At 38.4% G+C, this 17,677-nt stretch overlaps 2 protein-coding genes across 2 annotated transcripts; one reads left to right on the plus strand and one right to left on the minus strand.

Moving 5' to 3' along the window:
* Nucleotides 1–1,066: 1,066 nt before the first annotated feature.
* Nucleotides 1,067–11,772, minus strand: LOC117823313 (cytochrome P450 4B1). The gene is made up of 12 exons (XM_034698461.1): nt 11,487–11,772; nt 7,429–7,570; nt 7,256–7,300; nt 7,041–7,168; nt 6,730–6,851; nt 6,470–6,624; nt 6,226–6,332; nt 4,239–4,429; nt 4,008–4,141; nt 3,401–3,465; nt 3,165–3,247; nt 1,067–1,750 (listed from the first exon to the last, which is right to left on the minus strand). Exons 1-12 carry the CDS (start codon nt 11,670–11,672, stop codon nt 1,573–1,575), a joined length of 1,536 nt encoding a protein of 511 aa, XP_034554352.1. The 5' UTR covers nt 11,673–11,772; the 3' UTR covers nt 1,067–1,572.
* On the plus strand, nt 11,419–17,655 carry LOC117823314. Its single transcript, XM_034698462.1, has 7 exons — nt 11,419–11,854; nt 15,416–15,730; nt 15,857–16,141; nt 16,221–16,445; nt 16,529–16,636; nt 16,773–16,813; nt 16,909–17,655. The coding sequence occupies exons 2-7, from the start codon at nt 15,598–15,600 to the stop codon at nt 17,017–17,019; spliced, it is 903 nt and encodes a 300-aa protein (XP_034554353.1). The 5' UTR covers nt 11,419–11,854; nt 15,416–15,597; the 3' UTR covers nt 17,020–17,655.
* The last annotated feature ends 22 nt before the right edge of the window (nt 17,656–17,677 follow it).

The following is a 17,677-nucleotide window of genomic DNA, read 5'->3' on the forward strand; positions in this document are numbered from 1 at the left end:
AAGTATACACTTCCAACAAAGTACAGATCAGCTTTAACAGTTATTTTTTCACCCTGAAGTGAATCATGGGAGCTGTATAGTTGCACAGAAACAAAGAGAAAAACATTGGCCATGTCAAACATTTATGAGCTGGGGGAAAATTGCATCCTCCAGTTGTAGAGGCTGTTCTTTTTTTTTTTTTGTGCGAGGGTCAGCGAGGGCCTTTTGCCCATGCTCTGAAGTGGGCCCAGGAAGATGGAAGACAAAGAAGGAAGAAAGTGGGTCAGCGATCAAAGGTCTCAAGTGGAATCTCACACAGGACATTGTGGTGGTCCAAGTGTTTGAAATATTGGTGAACCACAAAGCAACCACGGCAGCTTTTCAAACTTTGAAATGAAAGTGGCTCATTCGACCGCAGGGTGACAATCTGGTCGTCAACAACAAGGCAAGAGGCAGTGGTATGAAAGTTAAAATACCAATGCGTAGGTTGTATGTTATCGGCTGTTCTTAAGTTATATTTATGGTGCAGCGAGACAACCACTCAACAGTTTTCCAGGTAGTGTCTGTTTTATACGATCCTAAAATAAGTGAGAGGTCACAGATCAAAAAGAAATGTTTGACTTTTACAAGCTGTAATGGTGACTTCTTGTCCTTGTGGGCGTGTGGGTTTGTATTCATACAACTGTAAATAAAAAATGAATTACTTTTGACTCAAAGCTCTTTGCAATGAATACAGATATTTCGGCCCTTTAAAAACTACTTATTTCATATATTTTGAGAACACAGGAGATGTGATTACATGTGTGTCCATCCTGTGGTGGTGCATATTCAGAATATCTTCAACTTAAACCTAGGGGTCAACATGACGTGATGTCTGTTTCCAGCTACACTTTGAACCTAGTTAAAATGTGCTCATGCAGCACAGGCAGATTAAATGCCCTTCCAAAGATTAATCTTTACACTTGACAAGTGAACTTGAGCACACAAGATGCATAAAGGGACACAAGTTGTCCCTGACTTAGGTCTGCACAATGTCCATAAGCTCCATAGAAACACCATGCTACACAAATAACACAACAACCAAATACTTATTGTCTTGAACTCTATATTTACAATCACATTCTCAGTGCATTTTAAAATGAAAAACAAACAATGATTCTTTTTCTTACAAAGCCGAAGTTTTGGGCTCAATGTCATTATTGAGAGGAAAGGAAAGTGGATAGGGTAGGAAACTAGGAGAGAGTGGAATGATGTGCAGTAAAGGGCCGCAGGTTGGAATCAAACCTGAGCCGCCCGCTCCAAAACAAGGTTTATTTTTAACAAGAGGTATTTATGACAAGTGATTAAATGCAAAATTCCTAGCACAACATATGTAAGCTTAAATCCCTTTTCCAAATATAAGGTGTGACAGCAAAACTTGATGATTGTCAAAGTGACGATATGGTGTATTTCTCATTTTATTCCTATTGTTACCCTTCACTGATTTTATGTCAGCATGAAAGCTTATTAGAATGTTTTAAATTACAGCAGCTTTTCAATTTTTCCTTCTCTGAATAGTGTACAGCATTTTTTTTATCTTCACAGCATTTTCCTTTACTCATCAGGCTCCACAGGTCTGATCTTGATGTGGATGCCGTTGAGAGAGCGAAGCACCAGGCGGGGAACGAGCTTGGGTTTTTGAGAGGAGTCCTCCATCAGATGGTATTTCTGCAGTGTCAGGGCTGTCACCACTTTCATCTCATTCATAGCGAAGTTCTGACCGATGCAGTTTCTGAGGAAGGAGAAATTATTGCAAAATTATTTTAAAAATATATGACAGAGTTAATTTGCAAAAACAGATAACTCACTTTTTAATTTTTTTTAATAAAATTTCATAAAACCTATTTTCTATTACTAGCATTAGGTATTATCAATCAACTGAAGTTGGGTGGCTTTGACTAAGTCAAAATGACACTCCTAATGAGAGGTATCTTAAAAATGTATTTATTACTTTATTAAAAAGAAATATGTTTTTTTTTTATTATTATAAAAACAGAGATATCTGTTTTTGCAAATTATCTCTTCGAATATAAACACCAACGTGATAACACATTCCTTTTGTGGGGCAGACATCAGCACCATTTGGCAGGCAGTGTGAGATTATTATCCATTGTGAATGTGAACTTAAGTAACCCCACACAGCCCTGTAGTAAAACTTGATACGATGAGATACTTTGTTTGTCTTTTATATAAATGACTCAATACTTAAGACACGTGCCACTGTTTATAGACGAAGCTTTTACCATGACAAGGAGACAGGAATTGACCAAAAGTGAACGTAAATAAACCCTGAAGTACTGTACATTGATTCATTGACAAAAATGATGCAATGCCAGAGAACATGCCTGATAATCATTCATATGCTGAAGCCTTATTTCCAACTCAGAGACAGAATTTTCTTGTAGGTTATGTGCATTTGTAAACAGTTTTTCCTCAAAAGCTTTGGCCCAAACCTCCTTTCTTTTGAAGATGCCTTCACCCAAAACAGCTTACACACTTCAAAAAGCTTTAACTCCTCAAAACCTTCAACAGATTTTTCCTAAGGCCTTTGCCTCCAAATTATGGGTTCCTTATTTTGCTGTAAAATGCTCCAGTATTACTCAAAAAGACATTGTAGTTTCTGCAGTAACAGAATGAAGTTACATTGCTGGCAGTTACAATCACTATTGCCATGTGATGACTCTCTCGAGGAAAAAAAAAGAAGAAAGTTAGAGAGTAATAAGTTTAGACTGAGAATAATACCGTTTTTTATGCTTAGACATGCAACAGAAACATTTTCAAATAATAGACAATAAATGTAATGTGCTAGGAATTTACAAATCATCAGCCAGATTGAAAAATACTCTATTTTTACACTCTATCTGTCATATTAAGAGAATACTGCTGAGTATAATTCAGCCATGCCAGAGCATCTGACAAAGTCATAATTAAATCATTCCCAGGTTAAACTGTTCCTTTTTAAACTGTTCCTTTTTTTTTGCTCACTTTGGCCACCAATAAAAACCTAACCCAGCTTTTTATTGTGTTTGGGTTAAACATCTACACACTGCAGACCTAGACAGATCAATGAATAGACAGCAAGACAAGCTGTAAACTACTATCACTGTTTTAGTGACCCAGTCACATGGTGTCAGGAGAGGACATACCTTGGCCCGGCAGAGAAAGGCACAAATGCATGAGGCGATCTCTTGGAAACATTCTCTGGTAGGAAACGCAGCGGGTCAAACACCTGTGTTGAGGTTGAGTCATGATGGGGAGAAAAGAGTGGTGTTAATTGTAACAGCAAAGATGAGTTTGTAATCCTTTACTTGTATCACTGATTATTTCAAATGTGCACAAAGAAGCTTGTTAGCAAAGGAGACATTTTCAGAATGAGACTTACATCAGGGTTTTCCCAGACAGCTGGATTCCTGTGAATCCCAAACACACTTGTTCCAACCCTAGTTTCTAGAAGAAGATAACATCTTTATTTACTATTGTGCAATGATGGCACACATCAACAGTGTACAAATACAAACCTGCTCAGTTTGCCTAAGGGCAAATGCATTATTGCCACTTCAAGTTAACAACTCGCAGAAACCTGTTTGTAGATAAGCCATTGACTATTCACTATGCTTAACTACATAATTATACACAGGTCGAACATCATGAACTTTAGGAAATATGTAAGACATGACGTAGAAGATGTGGAATATTTTCTCTCCCCCAGAAGTGCAACAGTACTTGTGGTTCTTGAATATTTCCGTCAAAGTGTAAGGTGTCTGAAATACTGCAGACTGCATCCATTGAAGCCAAAGGCCAACATGTAGGTTAAAGAAGAAATAAGTGATGTATTTTATGTGACACAATAACTAAAGCTATAACTTATGGAACAACAATTGGGGATGAACCCAGTGCAAGTTAATGTATTAGCCATTTCAAGTGGAGTACGAGTTATTGTGTTTACAACAGCTTATCTAAATAAGCTCTCCAAAAAAGTTGTGACAAACCTGCAGGCAGACTCCTCCCGTCAAAGAAGGTGATGTTTTTGGTGAGTTTTCTGGCCATCCCAGGCACAGGAGGGTAGAGACGGAGGGATTCCTTTATGCACATTGTGGTGTATGGAATTTTACTGAGATCCTCCCTTAGAATAAGACAAGACATAAGGTGTTAATACAGGACAATAATACAGTCAGCTCACTTGAAGTGCACTTGGCATGTTTTTCAACACACAAACCCACCACTCCATGCTGTCTCTGCCATCCAAGACTTGATTGATCTCCTCCCTGCACAACTTCTGGTGCTCTGGGTGGCAGGCCAGACAGTAGAGGATGAAAGAGAGGCCACTGGCTGTGGTGTCATGGCCCTCAAACATGAAGGTGTCCACCTCTGCTCGCATATCCTCATCTGACAAACCCTGCTTGTTTTCATCCTGAGGGTAAGAGAAGAGAAACGTGTAAAAATGAAGAAGATTTAAAGATTTTAAAGTGCCCCTTCTTCCATTGTAACAACCACTATATCAATTTAAAGTAGCATAAATAGTCACTATCTACTTTGTTCAACACTATCTTGAAAGATAGCACAGTACTTTATTACAATATCATAAAAAAGAGCATTAAATAAATACACATGAAAAAGAAAGACAATGGCAGTCTGTGTGGAACTGTATAATAGAAGATTGCACATTGTCTACTCCTTCACAAGGTCAAAGGTGAAGTAAGCTGAGACAAGAGAACTAAGTTCATCCAAAGGAAACCAAGCTAAACCAGGAAGCGAACATGATACAACATGCTGTACATGAGGGACAAAGGTGTAAATTGGTTTAGCTGGTAGCTATATAATTAGCGTGTATTATTGTGAACACATTCCATGAGTTGCACAACACAAGATGACCCCAGATAAGATTGTTATAAAATCAGGAGCTCCCCCGCTACTGGCGGTGGAGGTTGAGGTTAACTCTGGTAAAAAAAAACATCCAGCAAGAGTCAGAGAAAGTCTAAAAGCGCTCTGCAGGAAGAGTTCTGTTTTTGCTTCTAGACCATTGATGAAGGGTGGGCCTCACGGGAGGACAAAAAGCCTGACTGTTGTCTTTGTAACATTTGCCATTAATATTCTGGACGTTTGCATGTAAACAACAGCCTTTTGTTTCATAAGGAATCTGCTACTTGCACTTGATATTTGTCAACTAGTAGTAAAAAAACTTTATATCTTTGGTTCCCTGGATACTTTTTCACAGATCCTATTTTTCATACTATTTTTTTTCCCTCTTTTTTGTCATACTAAACACTGAGATACTTAAAATACTGGACAATCTAAACACTGAGATATTTAAAATACTGGACAATCTAAACATGACATAGATGTTTCTGTGGTTTTCCTCACTTTCTAAAGCAGTAGCACAGTAAGTGTTACTGCACATCAAACATTTTCCGTCACTTTAAGCTTATATTTTCTACACTAATGCACGGACGATCGTCCATTTTTTACTGCATTTTTGGTATAAGCACTGCTACTTTAAAGCTCCAGTGAGAAGTTTTTGAGTGGTTGTGAAACAGATCAAAATTGATAGCGACGTCCAGTTATGACCTTCAAAAGCAAACCACACCGTCAGCAACCTGACTGACAATTTCCATATAGTTATTTTTTATGGCTGAAACCGCTTTGATGGGGTAAGCGTCAGGCAAGATGATTGACAGCTTGCTTAAAAAACAGCCTTATTTGACATTTTCGACAGTGAAATATTCACGAGTGATACATCAAAAGAAAGCAAGATGAGATTTTTGGTAAGAAAAAACTATCGTAGCATGTACAGGGCAAAATCTGATCACAAAGGTTACAAGATGACAAACAGAAAGTTGCTCACAGGAGCTTTAAATTGTTAATGCTCAAATTTCTAAATAGTGGGTTGCTGGTGGCCTAGTGGTTTAAACGCCCCACATACAGAGGCTACAGTCCTACAGTCCGCAGAGGGTCGCCGGCCGTGACCATTTCCTGCACGTCATCCCCCTTTCTCTACTCCCCATGTTTCCTGTCTCTCTTCAGCTGTCCTATCTAATAAAGGCAAAAAAGCCCAAAAATATAAATACTAAAAAATAAAATTCTAAATAGTTACTGAAAACTAACAAATTTTTACTATTGTTATGACTGCTGGTATACAAGTGCAATTTAGACAACAGTGAGGATGTTTAATCTCATAAGACCAGTCGCCTTGCTAGCAAAAAAACATACTCTGGCTTGGAGAAGGATATCCAGAAAATCCAGGTGTCTTTTTTTCTGTATATTCTCCACGTCCTTCTCATTCTTCAGTGCTTCTTTCCTCTTCTTTATGACATTATCTTCAAAAGACAAAGTAGTGGGTGATTATTTAGAGTACTTCTTGAAATGTGTAAACATCAATCATACAACTCCATATAAAGTTACAAGTCAGTAAATGATTATGCAATATTGTTATGATTGCCATGTATTGTCATACCTGTGTGATCATGAGCCACCTTGCATGCTTTTCTGTGTCTGAAGCCAAGTGGGCTCAAGTAGAAAATCAGGTTGTTGTGGTATGGGAATGTTCGAGCGCGCTTGTTTATCAGAAAACTGAGCTCGTACACGGCTTTGATGTAGGGGTTTTTCCCGCTGAAATGAGAACAAATTCAAAATTACACACACATCGATGTTACATCTGCCCAGACAGCTGAAGTAGTGAACTGAAGAACAAACTGGTAACATTTGCACAGTTACCTCTCAAGCTGACAGTTGCTGTTGTCACTGAAGGCACACTTCAGAATGCTGTCCAGTGTCATGAGGCTCACATGTTCATATAATTCAAACGACTCGTTGGTTGCGTAACGTTTCCACTTGTCCTGTGAGAGAACAGATGTGAGGTCTCTGCAGGACATGGAAACTCCAACCCACTCCCTTGCTCTGTCAACTTTGCCAAAATATGTAATCAAATATGCCAGTACACAACTTCACCATGATTTTTTATCACAATGGGCTTTATAAAATGGTAACGCATTGTGGTTAACACAGCTAGGCGGACATTTACATACCAACATAGTCTGGGCAGTATCTGACATCAGTTTTACGTAAGGTTTAAGGACATCATAATGGAAACCTGGGGTTAGGAGTCTTCTGTGCTGAAACCATTTCTGGCCTTTTGACACTAACAGCCCGTCCCCTGAAAAAACAGACAGTGTGTGAGTGAGCGATTCAGCTGAACAAACAACCAAAATATCCAACAAGAGAAAGGGCATGACAGTCTTACCAATCCAAGATTCAATAAACTTATACGCAAAATCATCCTTTGGCTCTGTGAGAGAACACATAAAAAAAAGCCATGACATGTCATTGTAAAGATGAATCAACCATTAAATTATATATAAAGCCATAAACTGAACAAGGTATCATATCAACTATATAACTTAAATGCTCACTCACCTGATGATGACAGAATGGTTTTTACATAATCTGGATGGTTTATGGTGAAGGAGCAGAGAAAGGGACCGAACCACACTGGGAAAATGTAAGGGTAATCCTTGGACCACTTCAAAACATTTTCAAACTCTTTCCCATCTTGAAACTGGCAGAAAAAATAAGAAAATAAATTGTAAAAACATATACCTTTTTATCTTGGAGTGTGCATATTTTGTAACGCTAAAGTTTTGAATCAATCACAGATGTGTTTGCCTTGAAATGCAATGCTTACTGACCTGCATGTCGCTTAGGAGCAAGTTATATGTAAAAATATATAAATAGAAAAACCACAATACTCAACAACTGAAGGTCTTGTACTTGTATTAATATAGACAAACATTTACTATATAATATCTTACAAAATGTCTATATATCTCCATACATGTACAGTAAATACACAGCAGGGGCCTCTCCCAACTGCCCAAAATGTAAGACTATTCTAGGGACAAGACTTCACTGCCTCTGGGAAAGGTTCAACAGCTTTGGCAAACCATATTTGTTGAGCTTAGTGTCGTAATTAAACAGCAATTACAGCCCAACCCACTATTGTGTCTATTGGGATGTGTTCCCGAATCATTAAGAATACATAAGAACACTGTTCAATTTTTGCTTATGCTGAGCAGAAAGGCTGTTATGACCAAATGGGAAGAAGATGAACCTCCTTCAATTCATCTGTGGAAATCATTGATATCAGCTTATATCTCTCTGGAAAAATTAAGATTTTGTATTAAAGGTCAGATGGACATTTGATGTGGTGAATGGAACACTGGTACTTAACAACAAGACAGTAAGGACACAACAAGACCGTAAGGACACAACAAGACAGTAAGGACAATAAATATACTTAACACAAATCCAAAAAATTATAAATGAAAATAAAAATACCATCTGTACAAAGAAAGGTATAGAAGTACTTTGAAGGTGTAACAGCCAAACAGATTCTTCTACTGTGTAGTTTGAAAGTTGTCCCTATTATTGACAAAGAACTACGGTTATAGTAACTTCACCTCATTTGAATTTTTAACAATTTGAAAAGTAAACCACGCAAAATATTATCAAGAATGTACATGTCGACACTGAGGTTTGTTTAACTTTTGTTTTAGCTTTGTTTGTAGTCAATTTTATGGCTTTTGCATGCTTTGAAACTTAGTTCATCTTTTAAAAATACAACACATAATTATTAAAATATAGCCTATCACTTAATTTATCTGTAAAGTAACTGTGAGCTGAAAGATAACACATTTAGTGTATCATGAGGAGACTGCAACGGACAGTCAGGACTGCTGAGAGGATCATCGGCGCCCCCACCTGCCCTCCCTCCAGGACCTGTACTCCTCCAGGATTAGGAAAGGGGCAGGCAAAATCCTCAGAGACCCCTCTCACCCGGGTCACCACCTCTTTGATCTGCTGCCCTCTGGCCGTTGCGTCAGAGCTCTGAGCACCAGAACATCCCGGCACCTGAGCAGCTTCTTCCCTCAGGGCGTATCTCTCATGAACAATCACACTGTAAACCACTAAAGCCTCAAGAGATATTTCACATAAATGCGCAATACTTTCTGGTGCAATACCTCATAACCATGTGCAATACTGTAATTCATCCCATAACATATTTTATTATTATATTAATCTACTACATGTGCACTCTGGCTTAGGTTAATTTAACTTATTTAATGTCTTTAAAAGTACTTCTTTACTTTTCTTTGAACAGATAGTATTTTTATTTTTGTTCAGAAATTTTGGATTTGTGTTTAGGTTTATATATTTATTGTCCTTACTGTCTTGTTGTTAAGAACCAGTGTTCCATTCATCACGTGAAATTCCGTGTGTGTGCTAGCTCACTTGGCAATAAAGCTTGAATCTTGAATGTAGTGTACAGGAACTTCGACATGGTACTTCAGAAACAGAATCAGTTTTATTGGCCAGGTATGCTTGAACACACAAGGAATTTGAATTGGTAAACTGTGCTCTCTTTGTACAGTCATGGCCAAAAGTTTTGAGAATGACACAAATATTACATTTTCACAAAGTCTGCTGCTTCAGGGTTTTTAGGTGTTTTTGCCAGATGTTTCTATGGTATAATGAAATACAATTAGAAGCATTTCATAAGTATCAAAAGCTTTTATTGAGAATTACACAGAATTCATGCAATAAGTCAATATTTGCAGTGTTGACCCTTCTTTTTCAAGACCTCTGCAATTCTCCCTGGCATGCTGTCAATCAACTTCTGGACCAAATCCTGACTGATGGCAGTCCATTCTTGCATAATCAATGCTTGGAGTTTGTCAGAATTTGTGGGTTTTTGATTGTCCACCCGCCTCTTGAGGATTGACCACAAGTTCTCAATGGGATTAAGATCTGGGGAGTTTCCTGGCCAAGGGCCCAAAATCTTAATGTTTTGTTCCCCGAGCCATTTTGTTATAACTTTTGCTTTATGGCAAGGTGCTCCATCATGCTGGAAAAGGCATTCTTCATCACCAAACTGCCCTTGGATGGTTGGGAGAAGTTGCTCTCGGAGGACGTTCTGGTACCATTCTTTATTCATGGCTGTGTTTTTAGGCAAGATTGTGAGAGAGCCCACTCCCTTGACCGAAAAGCAACCCCACACATGAATGGTCTCAGGATGCTTCACTGTTGGCAAGAGACAGGACTGATGGTAGCGCTCACCTCGTCTTCTCCGAACAAGCCTTCCTCCAGATGCCCCAAACAATCGGAAAGGGGATTCATCAGAGAAAATGACTTTACCCCAGTCCTCAGCAGTCCAGTCCCTGTACTTTCTGCAGAATATCAGTCTGTCCCTGATGTTTTTACTGGAGAGAAGTGGCTTCTTTGCTGCCCTCCTTGACACCAGGCCTTCCTCCAAAAGTCTTCGCCTCACTGTGCATGCAGATGCACTCACGCCTGCCTGCTGCCATTCCTGAGCAAGCTCTGCACTGGTGGTGGCCCGATCCTGCAGCTGTAACACCTTCAGGAGACGGTCCTGGCGCTTGCTGGACTTTCTTGGGCGCCCTGGAGCCTGTTTGGCAACAATTGAACCTCTCTCCTTGAAGTTCTTGATAATTGGATAGACGGTTGACTGAGGTGCAATCTTACTCGCTGCTATAAACTTCCCTGTTAGGCCCTTTTTGTGCAATGCAATGATGGCTGCATGTGTTTCCTTGCAGGTATCCATGGCTAACAGATGAGGAACAATGGTGTCATGCACCATCTTCCTTTTAAAGTGTCCAGTCACTCAATCATGACAGATTGATCGCCAGCCTTGTCCTCATCAACACCCACACCTGTGTTAATGTGTGTGACACCTGTGTGCCATTGAAATTATGTTAGCTGGTCCTTTTGTGGCAGGGCTGAAATGCAGTGGAAATGTGTTTTTGGTGATAAAGTTCATTTTCAAGGCAAAGAGGGACTTTGCAATTAATTGCAGTTGAGCTGATCACTCCTCATAACATTCTGGAGTATATGCAAATTGCCATTATAAAAACTGAAACAGCAGACTTTGTGAAAATGAATAGTTGTGTCATTCTCAAAACTTTTGGCCATGACTGTACAAGGCATAAGAATAAGACATACAAATAAAAATAAAAATACAATAATAATAACAATCACATCAGCTATAAATACAAAAGAACAACAAATAGGCTTGACTAATATGTACAGGTTAAAATAATATGATAATAGTGCAGTGTTGTGACAATAGAGAAGGTATCAATGTTGTTGTAGATGGTCTTGTTTGCTTTTGAGGGTCATAAAGAGGCATCAGCATCAGTTTCAGTCTGTTTCTCAGCCAGTTAAAAACTCCTCACAGTGCCTTTAAATATTAAATAAATAAAGATATGTGAATTCTGCTTGGAGAATTGTTGCATTGTATATTTACAGAGAGTATTTATACTTGAATGCTATTCAAATATCACCATTACTAACGTGCTCATACATTTCATCCTCTTGACTCGCCATATTAATCAAGAACATCATAATCAAGGTTACACAAAGTTGCAGTTGTTGCAACGTAACCTCAGGCGACTCACCTGCAATAGATTTCCAAAGAGCCAGTGTCTCGGAGGCCCAGGGAACGCTTCAGCAGTTCGCAACGCCTTCGCCCTCTGTGCAAGCGATAGACTCAACTTGTAGACGACGAAAACGATGCAAACAAGAGCAAACAAGTGGTGCAGGTGAGCCAGCTGGAACTTCACGAAAGCCGCAGTCAGCTCCATTCCGCCTGCGATGCTCGTGAGACGCGCTCTTGGGAGAAACTCAACACAGGCTGACCTTCAGGGCACAACTACAGTGTGTAGAGGCAAACAGTGAAGTGTTGATGGGCGTGACGGAGCTGCCATTGGATCATGCGATGGATACGCGGTAGGTGGAGCATCTGCCCCGGCCCCTCAATCAGAAGGTAAATTCACATGTTGACGGATGTACCGGTTTTTATGAGGATTTGATTATTCCTCATATGTCCAGGTTAGAGTTTTGGCGTTTTGTAGTTGACGTGACCAATTTGTAGTTGTGTGCCGTACTTTTTTTTATTTTTAATAGACAGGAGGTTAGATAAGATAAGATAAGATAAGATAAGATAAGATAAGATAAGATAAGATATTACTTTAGTGATCCCCCGGGGGGAAATTCAGTTGTTACACCAACCCAGACATAAGTACAATCAGAAGAAGTTAATAAGTTAAAAAGATGTTAATCATCCTCCCAGTTATTATTTCCCAGATAAAAGGAGTCAACCCCAGGCTGGCTTCTTAAAATAAAGAAATACACATAAAAAGGAACCAGTCTTTTGAACGGTTCTTGGAAACTCAACTCAACTCAAATCAACTTTATATATATAGGCCTAGCACCTTTCATACATAAAAACATGCAACCCAAAGTGCTTCACAGAATAACAGAGACAGAAAACAACAGCAGTGGTAAAATTATAAAAGGCATGATTATAAATAAAATACTTAATAAATTTTTTTTTTTTAAATAAGTAATAGTGGAAAGAAAAGTTAAAAAGTAAGGTAGCGTTAACAAGATCAGATGAATACAAGAAATAAATAGATAAATAAATAATTAAATAAGATAAATAAATGTTAAAGCAATGGTTAAAATAATAAAAATAAAAATAAAAATAAAAATAATGCAGTCCAGGGGTAAAAATAAATTACTCCAGATTAAAAGCTAGATTAAAAAAGTAAGTCTTAAGTTTAATTTTAAAAACACCCAGAGAGCTCGCCGTTTTAATGTCCAGACTGAAGCAGAGAGTGCCAAAGCTTAGGGGCGTAAAAACAGAAAGCTCTCCGGCCGGTACTTGTGTGAGACACACAAGTAACATTTAAAAGGGGACGGATCTACAAGATCCAGCTCCATTCAAAGAGCCTTAAATCCCATCTCTAGTCCAGATAAGAAGCCAGAATCCGTCACTGTAAAAATCCCATCAGGAAACCTCAGGGAATTTGAGTCTGTTTTCAATATAAATTACCAAGAAGTTGCTCAATTCCCTGGGTCAAAAGTTATTCAAAATGCTCAGTGATGACAATGAATACTACCTCAAATTTGATTTATATGGGTCCACTTCAATGCTTTACAACCATGGTTCCCTGAGGGGTCAAATGAGTGTGGTAAATAAATATACAGTGCCGGTCAAAAGTTTGGACACACCCTCTCATTCAATATTTTTTTATTTATTTTAATTATTTTCAACATTGTAGATTAATACTGACAGCATCATAACTATGAAAGAACACACATGGAATTATTTAATTGGCAAAAAAGTGTTAAACAAACCAGAATATGTTTTATATTTTAGATTCTGTAAAGTAGCCCCCCTTTTGCCTTGATGGCAGCTTTGCACACTCTTTGTATTCTCTTAATCAGCTTCATGAAGTGGTCTCTTGGAATGGTTTTGAATTAACAGATGAGCCTTGTCAAGAGTTAATTTGTGGAATGACTTGCCTTGTTAATGTGTTTGAGACCATCAGCTGTGTTGTTCAGAGGTAGGTACTTTTGACTGTGACTGTAAGCCTGTATGTATATTCAAAATTGTATAGGGGAGAACGGGGTTGGTTGTCACACTTTTCACTGTTTTGATGATTGCTCATCATCAAAACACCTTTCAATGGTCATTCCTACATTGAAGCTTAAGGTATTGGCTTGAAATGAGTATCCCTCTCTTTTTCCAACTCATTGTAACAAAGAGGCAATTAACTATCAAAGACACTCTGACACAATGTGACAACCAACAACATCACGGGGATGGTTGTCACACACTATGGGGTTGGTTGTCACAATGGTATTTCAATGGAAAAAATCTTTTAAAAAAAGGCAAGAAGGCAGAACTAAATTTGAAAGTTGAATTGCACTGACAAGTGATAGGCCTACATAACTTAATGCATTTTAACATAAAATGAGCAAGGGCCATGAACAGGAAACACATCTTTAGGCCAGCCTATATAACAACATAAAGAACAAAACAAATAGGCCGAACAATAATGGCCGACTCAACTAGGCTACATGCAGTCACTGTCTGAGTTACAGTGATGGCAAATGTAGGGTCTGCGCACTCCAACTCATTTCACCATGCATGATTTTGCCAACATAGGGGTTGGTTGTTACATGTGACAACCAACCCCAAAGAGAATGTGTAGCTAGCTAATAAAAATCTTAACGATAGCTTTCCCCTAACACTTTGTAAGGGTAACACTTGTTTTGTTATAAACCCATCGTTCAAAAGCCTAGAAGAAAAATATTGAGGGGCTGAATATTTACAATTTGACATGAAAAACACAAAAAGTCCTCTCACCTCAAGTTCAGCTGTCTTACTCCAGAGAAGACTATGTACAGTAGGTGAGCTCTGATCCTAATTCTGGAAATGTCCCCAATTTAAGAGACAGTGCCCTCTGGTGGCGAGATATAACCTGTGTGACAACCAACCCTGTTCTCCCCTACTGCTCCTGGACTTTTTCAAATTAGGCTACAATAGAATTATATGATGGTTGCGGGGCTGTTGTGTGCTTTTTATGTTGTCTTAGTGTGGGTCACTTGGAGGTTCTTGCCTAAAAAGCTAGGAAAACCCTGCCTAACAAGACTGTGATGTTTGTTATAAGGTAAATTTGACTATACAGGAGAAAAACTTTCTCAGCACTTCAGGTGTAAAATATTCTTGTTAAATTATACAATATGTCAGCAATGTAGGCGATCACGTTAATTAAGATTTTCAAAATTAAACTTCAATAGCACAAACATTAGAGCATTCATGAATGACTGAAACAATGTTAAAGTCACAAACTCTCTCGTGACGAATGTGTGAGTTTGTGGTACCTCTTTGATTAATTTCTGATTTATTTTGTTCCTGCCATGTAAAATTTTCCATTTATGAACTTTCCAGAGTCAAGCTGTGTTAACCAACGTTGAACCTCAAGAGTACTCAAAATGAACAAGTCCTTTCAGTTTTAACTCATGTGTAGACAAAGCATTTGTCACCTTTGTATGAGAAGATAACCTATAGTTGCTGACACACTTATTATATCTCAACACGTATGCTGGAGCAAAAAAGGGGGCGCAAAATGTGACACCACCAGAAAAACAATGTGGGTGAAAGCCACTTCCTCTGCATGGGCTGACAGACCACTTGCAATCTGTAAACTTGAGTTTCGATTTTACTCTCAACCTAGAAAACTTCAGATGTGTATAAAAGTCTGATGAGCAGTTATAGTGTTTCCACTAAAGAGGGTTTCAATGTGCAACTGTTTTGTAAACTCTACAGAGACGTGAGTGCTTCACGCACATGATGCAGAAAGGCTTTATTTTTCTGCTGATTGTATGGGACTTTTCTTTTTTCTCAGGATACAGTGAGTAACATTCTAAATAATTGATATTACACTGTGTTCAGGATGTAATCTAAGTTTCTTTTGTCTGGCAGTAGCGTGTTCTTAGACATGTTTGAAGCTTTAACAGAAAACCTTTATTTCAGCAGCTACAAATGCCCTACAGTACCAACTGGAAAGTCGAGCTGTGATACCATGTCAACATTTCAGAAGAGATTCTATCACTTTAGGATGGTTTTACAAGAAACAAGAAAGGATTGACAGAGTACAGACATTATTGCAAGAAAAGTCAGGAATAAGAAGATATGATCCAGTGTTTCAATCCAGAATGGAGCTCCTGAGAAACGGTTCTCTGGTCATTGGTTGTTTAACTGAAGAGGATCAAGGCCTTTACTGGTGTAAAGTTTGTTTTCAAGATGATTGTCTGGTGGAGCAGCCCACAGTCATCAGTATAAAGAAAGGTTTGTGATTTTCATTATTTATCTAATGCTGAACACATAAGCTACGTAGATGCTTTCTGCGTTAGTCTCCACTAATGTCCAAGCCCATCCTCTGGTCTCACAAACTTTATTATTTCTTTCTCTCAGAAATTCACAAAGAAACCCATAAGATGTTATTCATTCCAGCTGGAGTGAGTTTTACGCATGCATGTCCAAGTGAATTACCTAATTTAAAATGGACTTTTAAAGCCAGTGACACAACTGCAGACAGAGACCCACTACAGGAAGGGCCATTATACTCAGTTACCTCCAACAAGTCTTTGAAGATTTTAAATGTCAAAACACAAAACGCTGGTCAGTATACGTGCTCGATACGTGGATGTAACGGACGCTGGAAGCAGCTTCTTATCCTCAACTTGTGTGTGATTACAGGTAGGAAAACAATTCACCTATACGATGACTTATGGCAAGATGTTACAGGGTAACTGAGAATTGTTCTGCTATATTGCAGTGCATCACAATGAGGATTCGTCTGATTCTTGTGCTGTGGTGTGCGATATAGAATCCAGTTACATCGAACCAAACAGCACATCAAATGTGCACACAGGCACAAGGATTCTATCAGTGTCCAGAGCTCCAAATGGGTCTTTAAATTGCAGGACGACACCGATATTTGTCAGAGACAGTGAGGTTAACGGCACTAGCAGATCAGCAAAGGATGTAGACAACACAACAGGTGGGTGTTTTCCTGTATCTTACTTAGATAAACTCATGACTCGAGTAAAAGATTATCCACTTATCTTTGTCTTCGTTTGACAGGCACAGAGTCTGAGCTGATTCCTGTTGTTTATGCAGCATCAGCACTTCTTGTATGTCTTATTTTAATGGCACTTTTAATTTGGTATCTCACACCAAGGCTACAGAGAGGTATGTTATATAACTCTTTATAGTTTTACATCTTTGCTTTTCGGTTGTTTAGTGGTGCTTAGACAACAAAAAGTCCACCTTTGACACCAGGCCAGTCAAGTTTACATGTTCTGACTCTGTTTCTATTTCTTCAAAGTGTATCCTATTCAGCCTTATTGCTGTGGCTTGAATCACAGGGTACGTGTTCAATCCACATTTTTACCCTTATATAATACAGCAATGAATTTGTTGTTGTTTTGTTTGTTAAATAAATCTATTACTTCTCACCTCAGGTGGAAGAGGAGAACCCAGTGGTTTATTCATCCATCATCATCCGGAGATATGCTGACACAGGAATCACAATGGCTCAAGATAACCCTGTGTATAGTGAAATAAGAAGATAGGTTAACTAAAATCTCAAATTATGACGTCCAACTGCCACGGTAGTCCCCACTCACACCATATTGATGAGGATTTTTGGTTCCTTTAGAAGAAGTATTTGTGACTTCCCCAGATGGAAAATTTGAAGCATTTTTTCTCTTACGAATATAGAAATGTTCCACTGAGTGCAGGGACTGAAGAGCCTGACAAGAGTTGAACTATTCTTTTACAGCCCCTTCACCTGCTTTTTTCACCCGATACTATATAGAAAATCCTCTCACTTCCTGTACCGTCACTTTTTCTGCCATCATAACTTCAAGAGACACGCCAAAATATCTTTACTGGTCTGAAGTATTTAAGTGTTAAACTTTGAGCTTGATAGTAATATATGAATGTTTTTTTATTTTAAAAAATATGTAAGTTATGTTTACTGCTTCTGTATTTATAGTGTATGAGGAGAAAAGTAGACGTATACATTTTTGCACCTTGCTTTCTGTAAGCATATATTTGTGGTACTGTACTGTCCTTGAGTATTTACATTGAATGGAAATATGGCACTGACATTGGTTCAAAAGTTATCTTGTTCCTTTGTTTGATAGACATGAGTACTCAACTGAATATCAAGAAGGTAAAACCAGTGAAATATTAAACACTGTAATGACTTAATGGATTTACTCAAAT

This window comes from Notolabrus celidotus, chromosome 12 (genome assembly GCF_009762535.1).
Source record: "Notolabrus celidotus isolate fNotCel1 chromosome 12, fNotCel1.pri, whole genome shotgun sequence".
Lineage (NCBI taxonomy): Eukaryota > Metazoa > Chordata > Actinopteri > Labriformes > Labridae > Notolabrus > Notolabrus celidotus.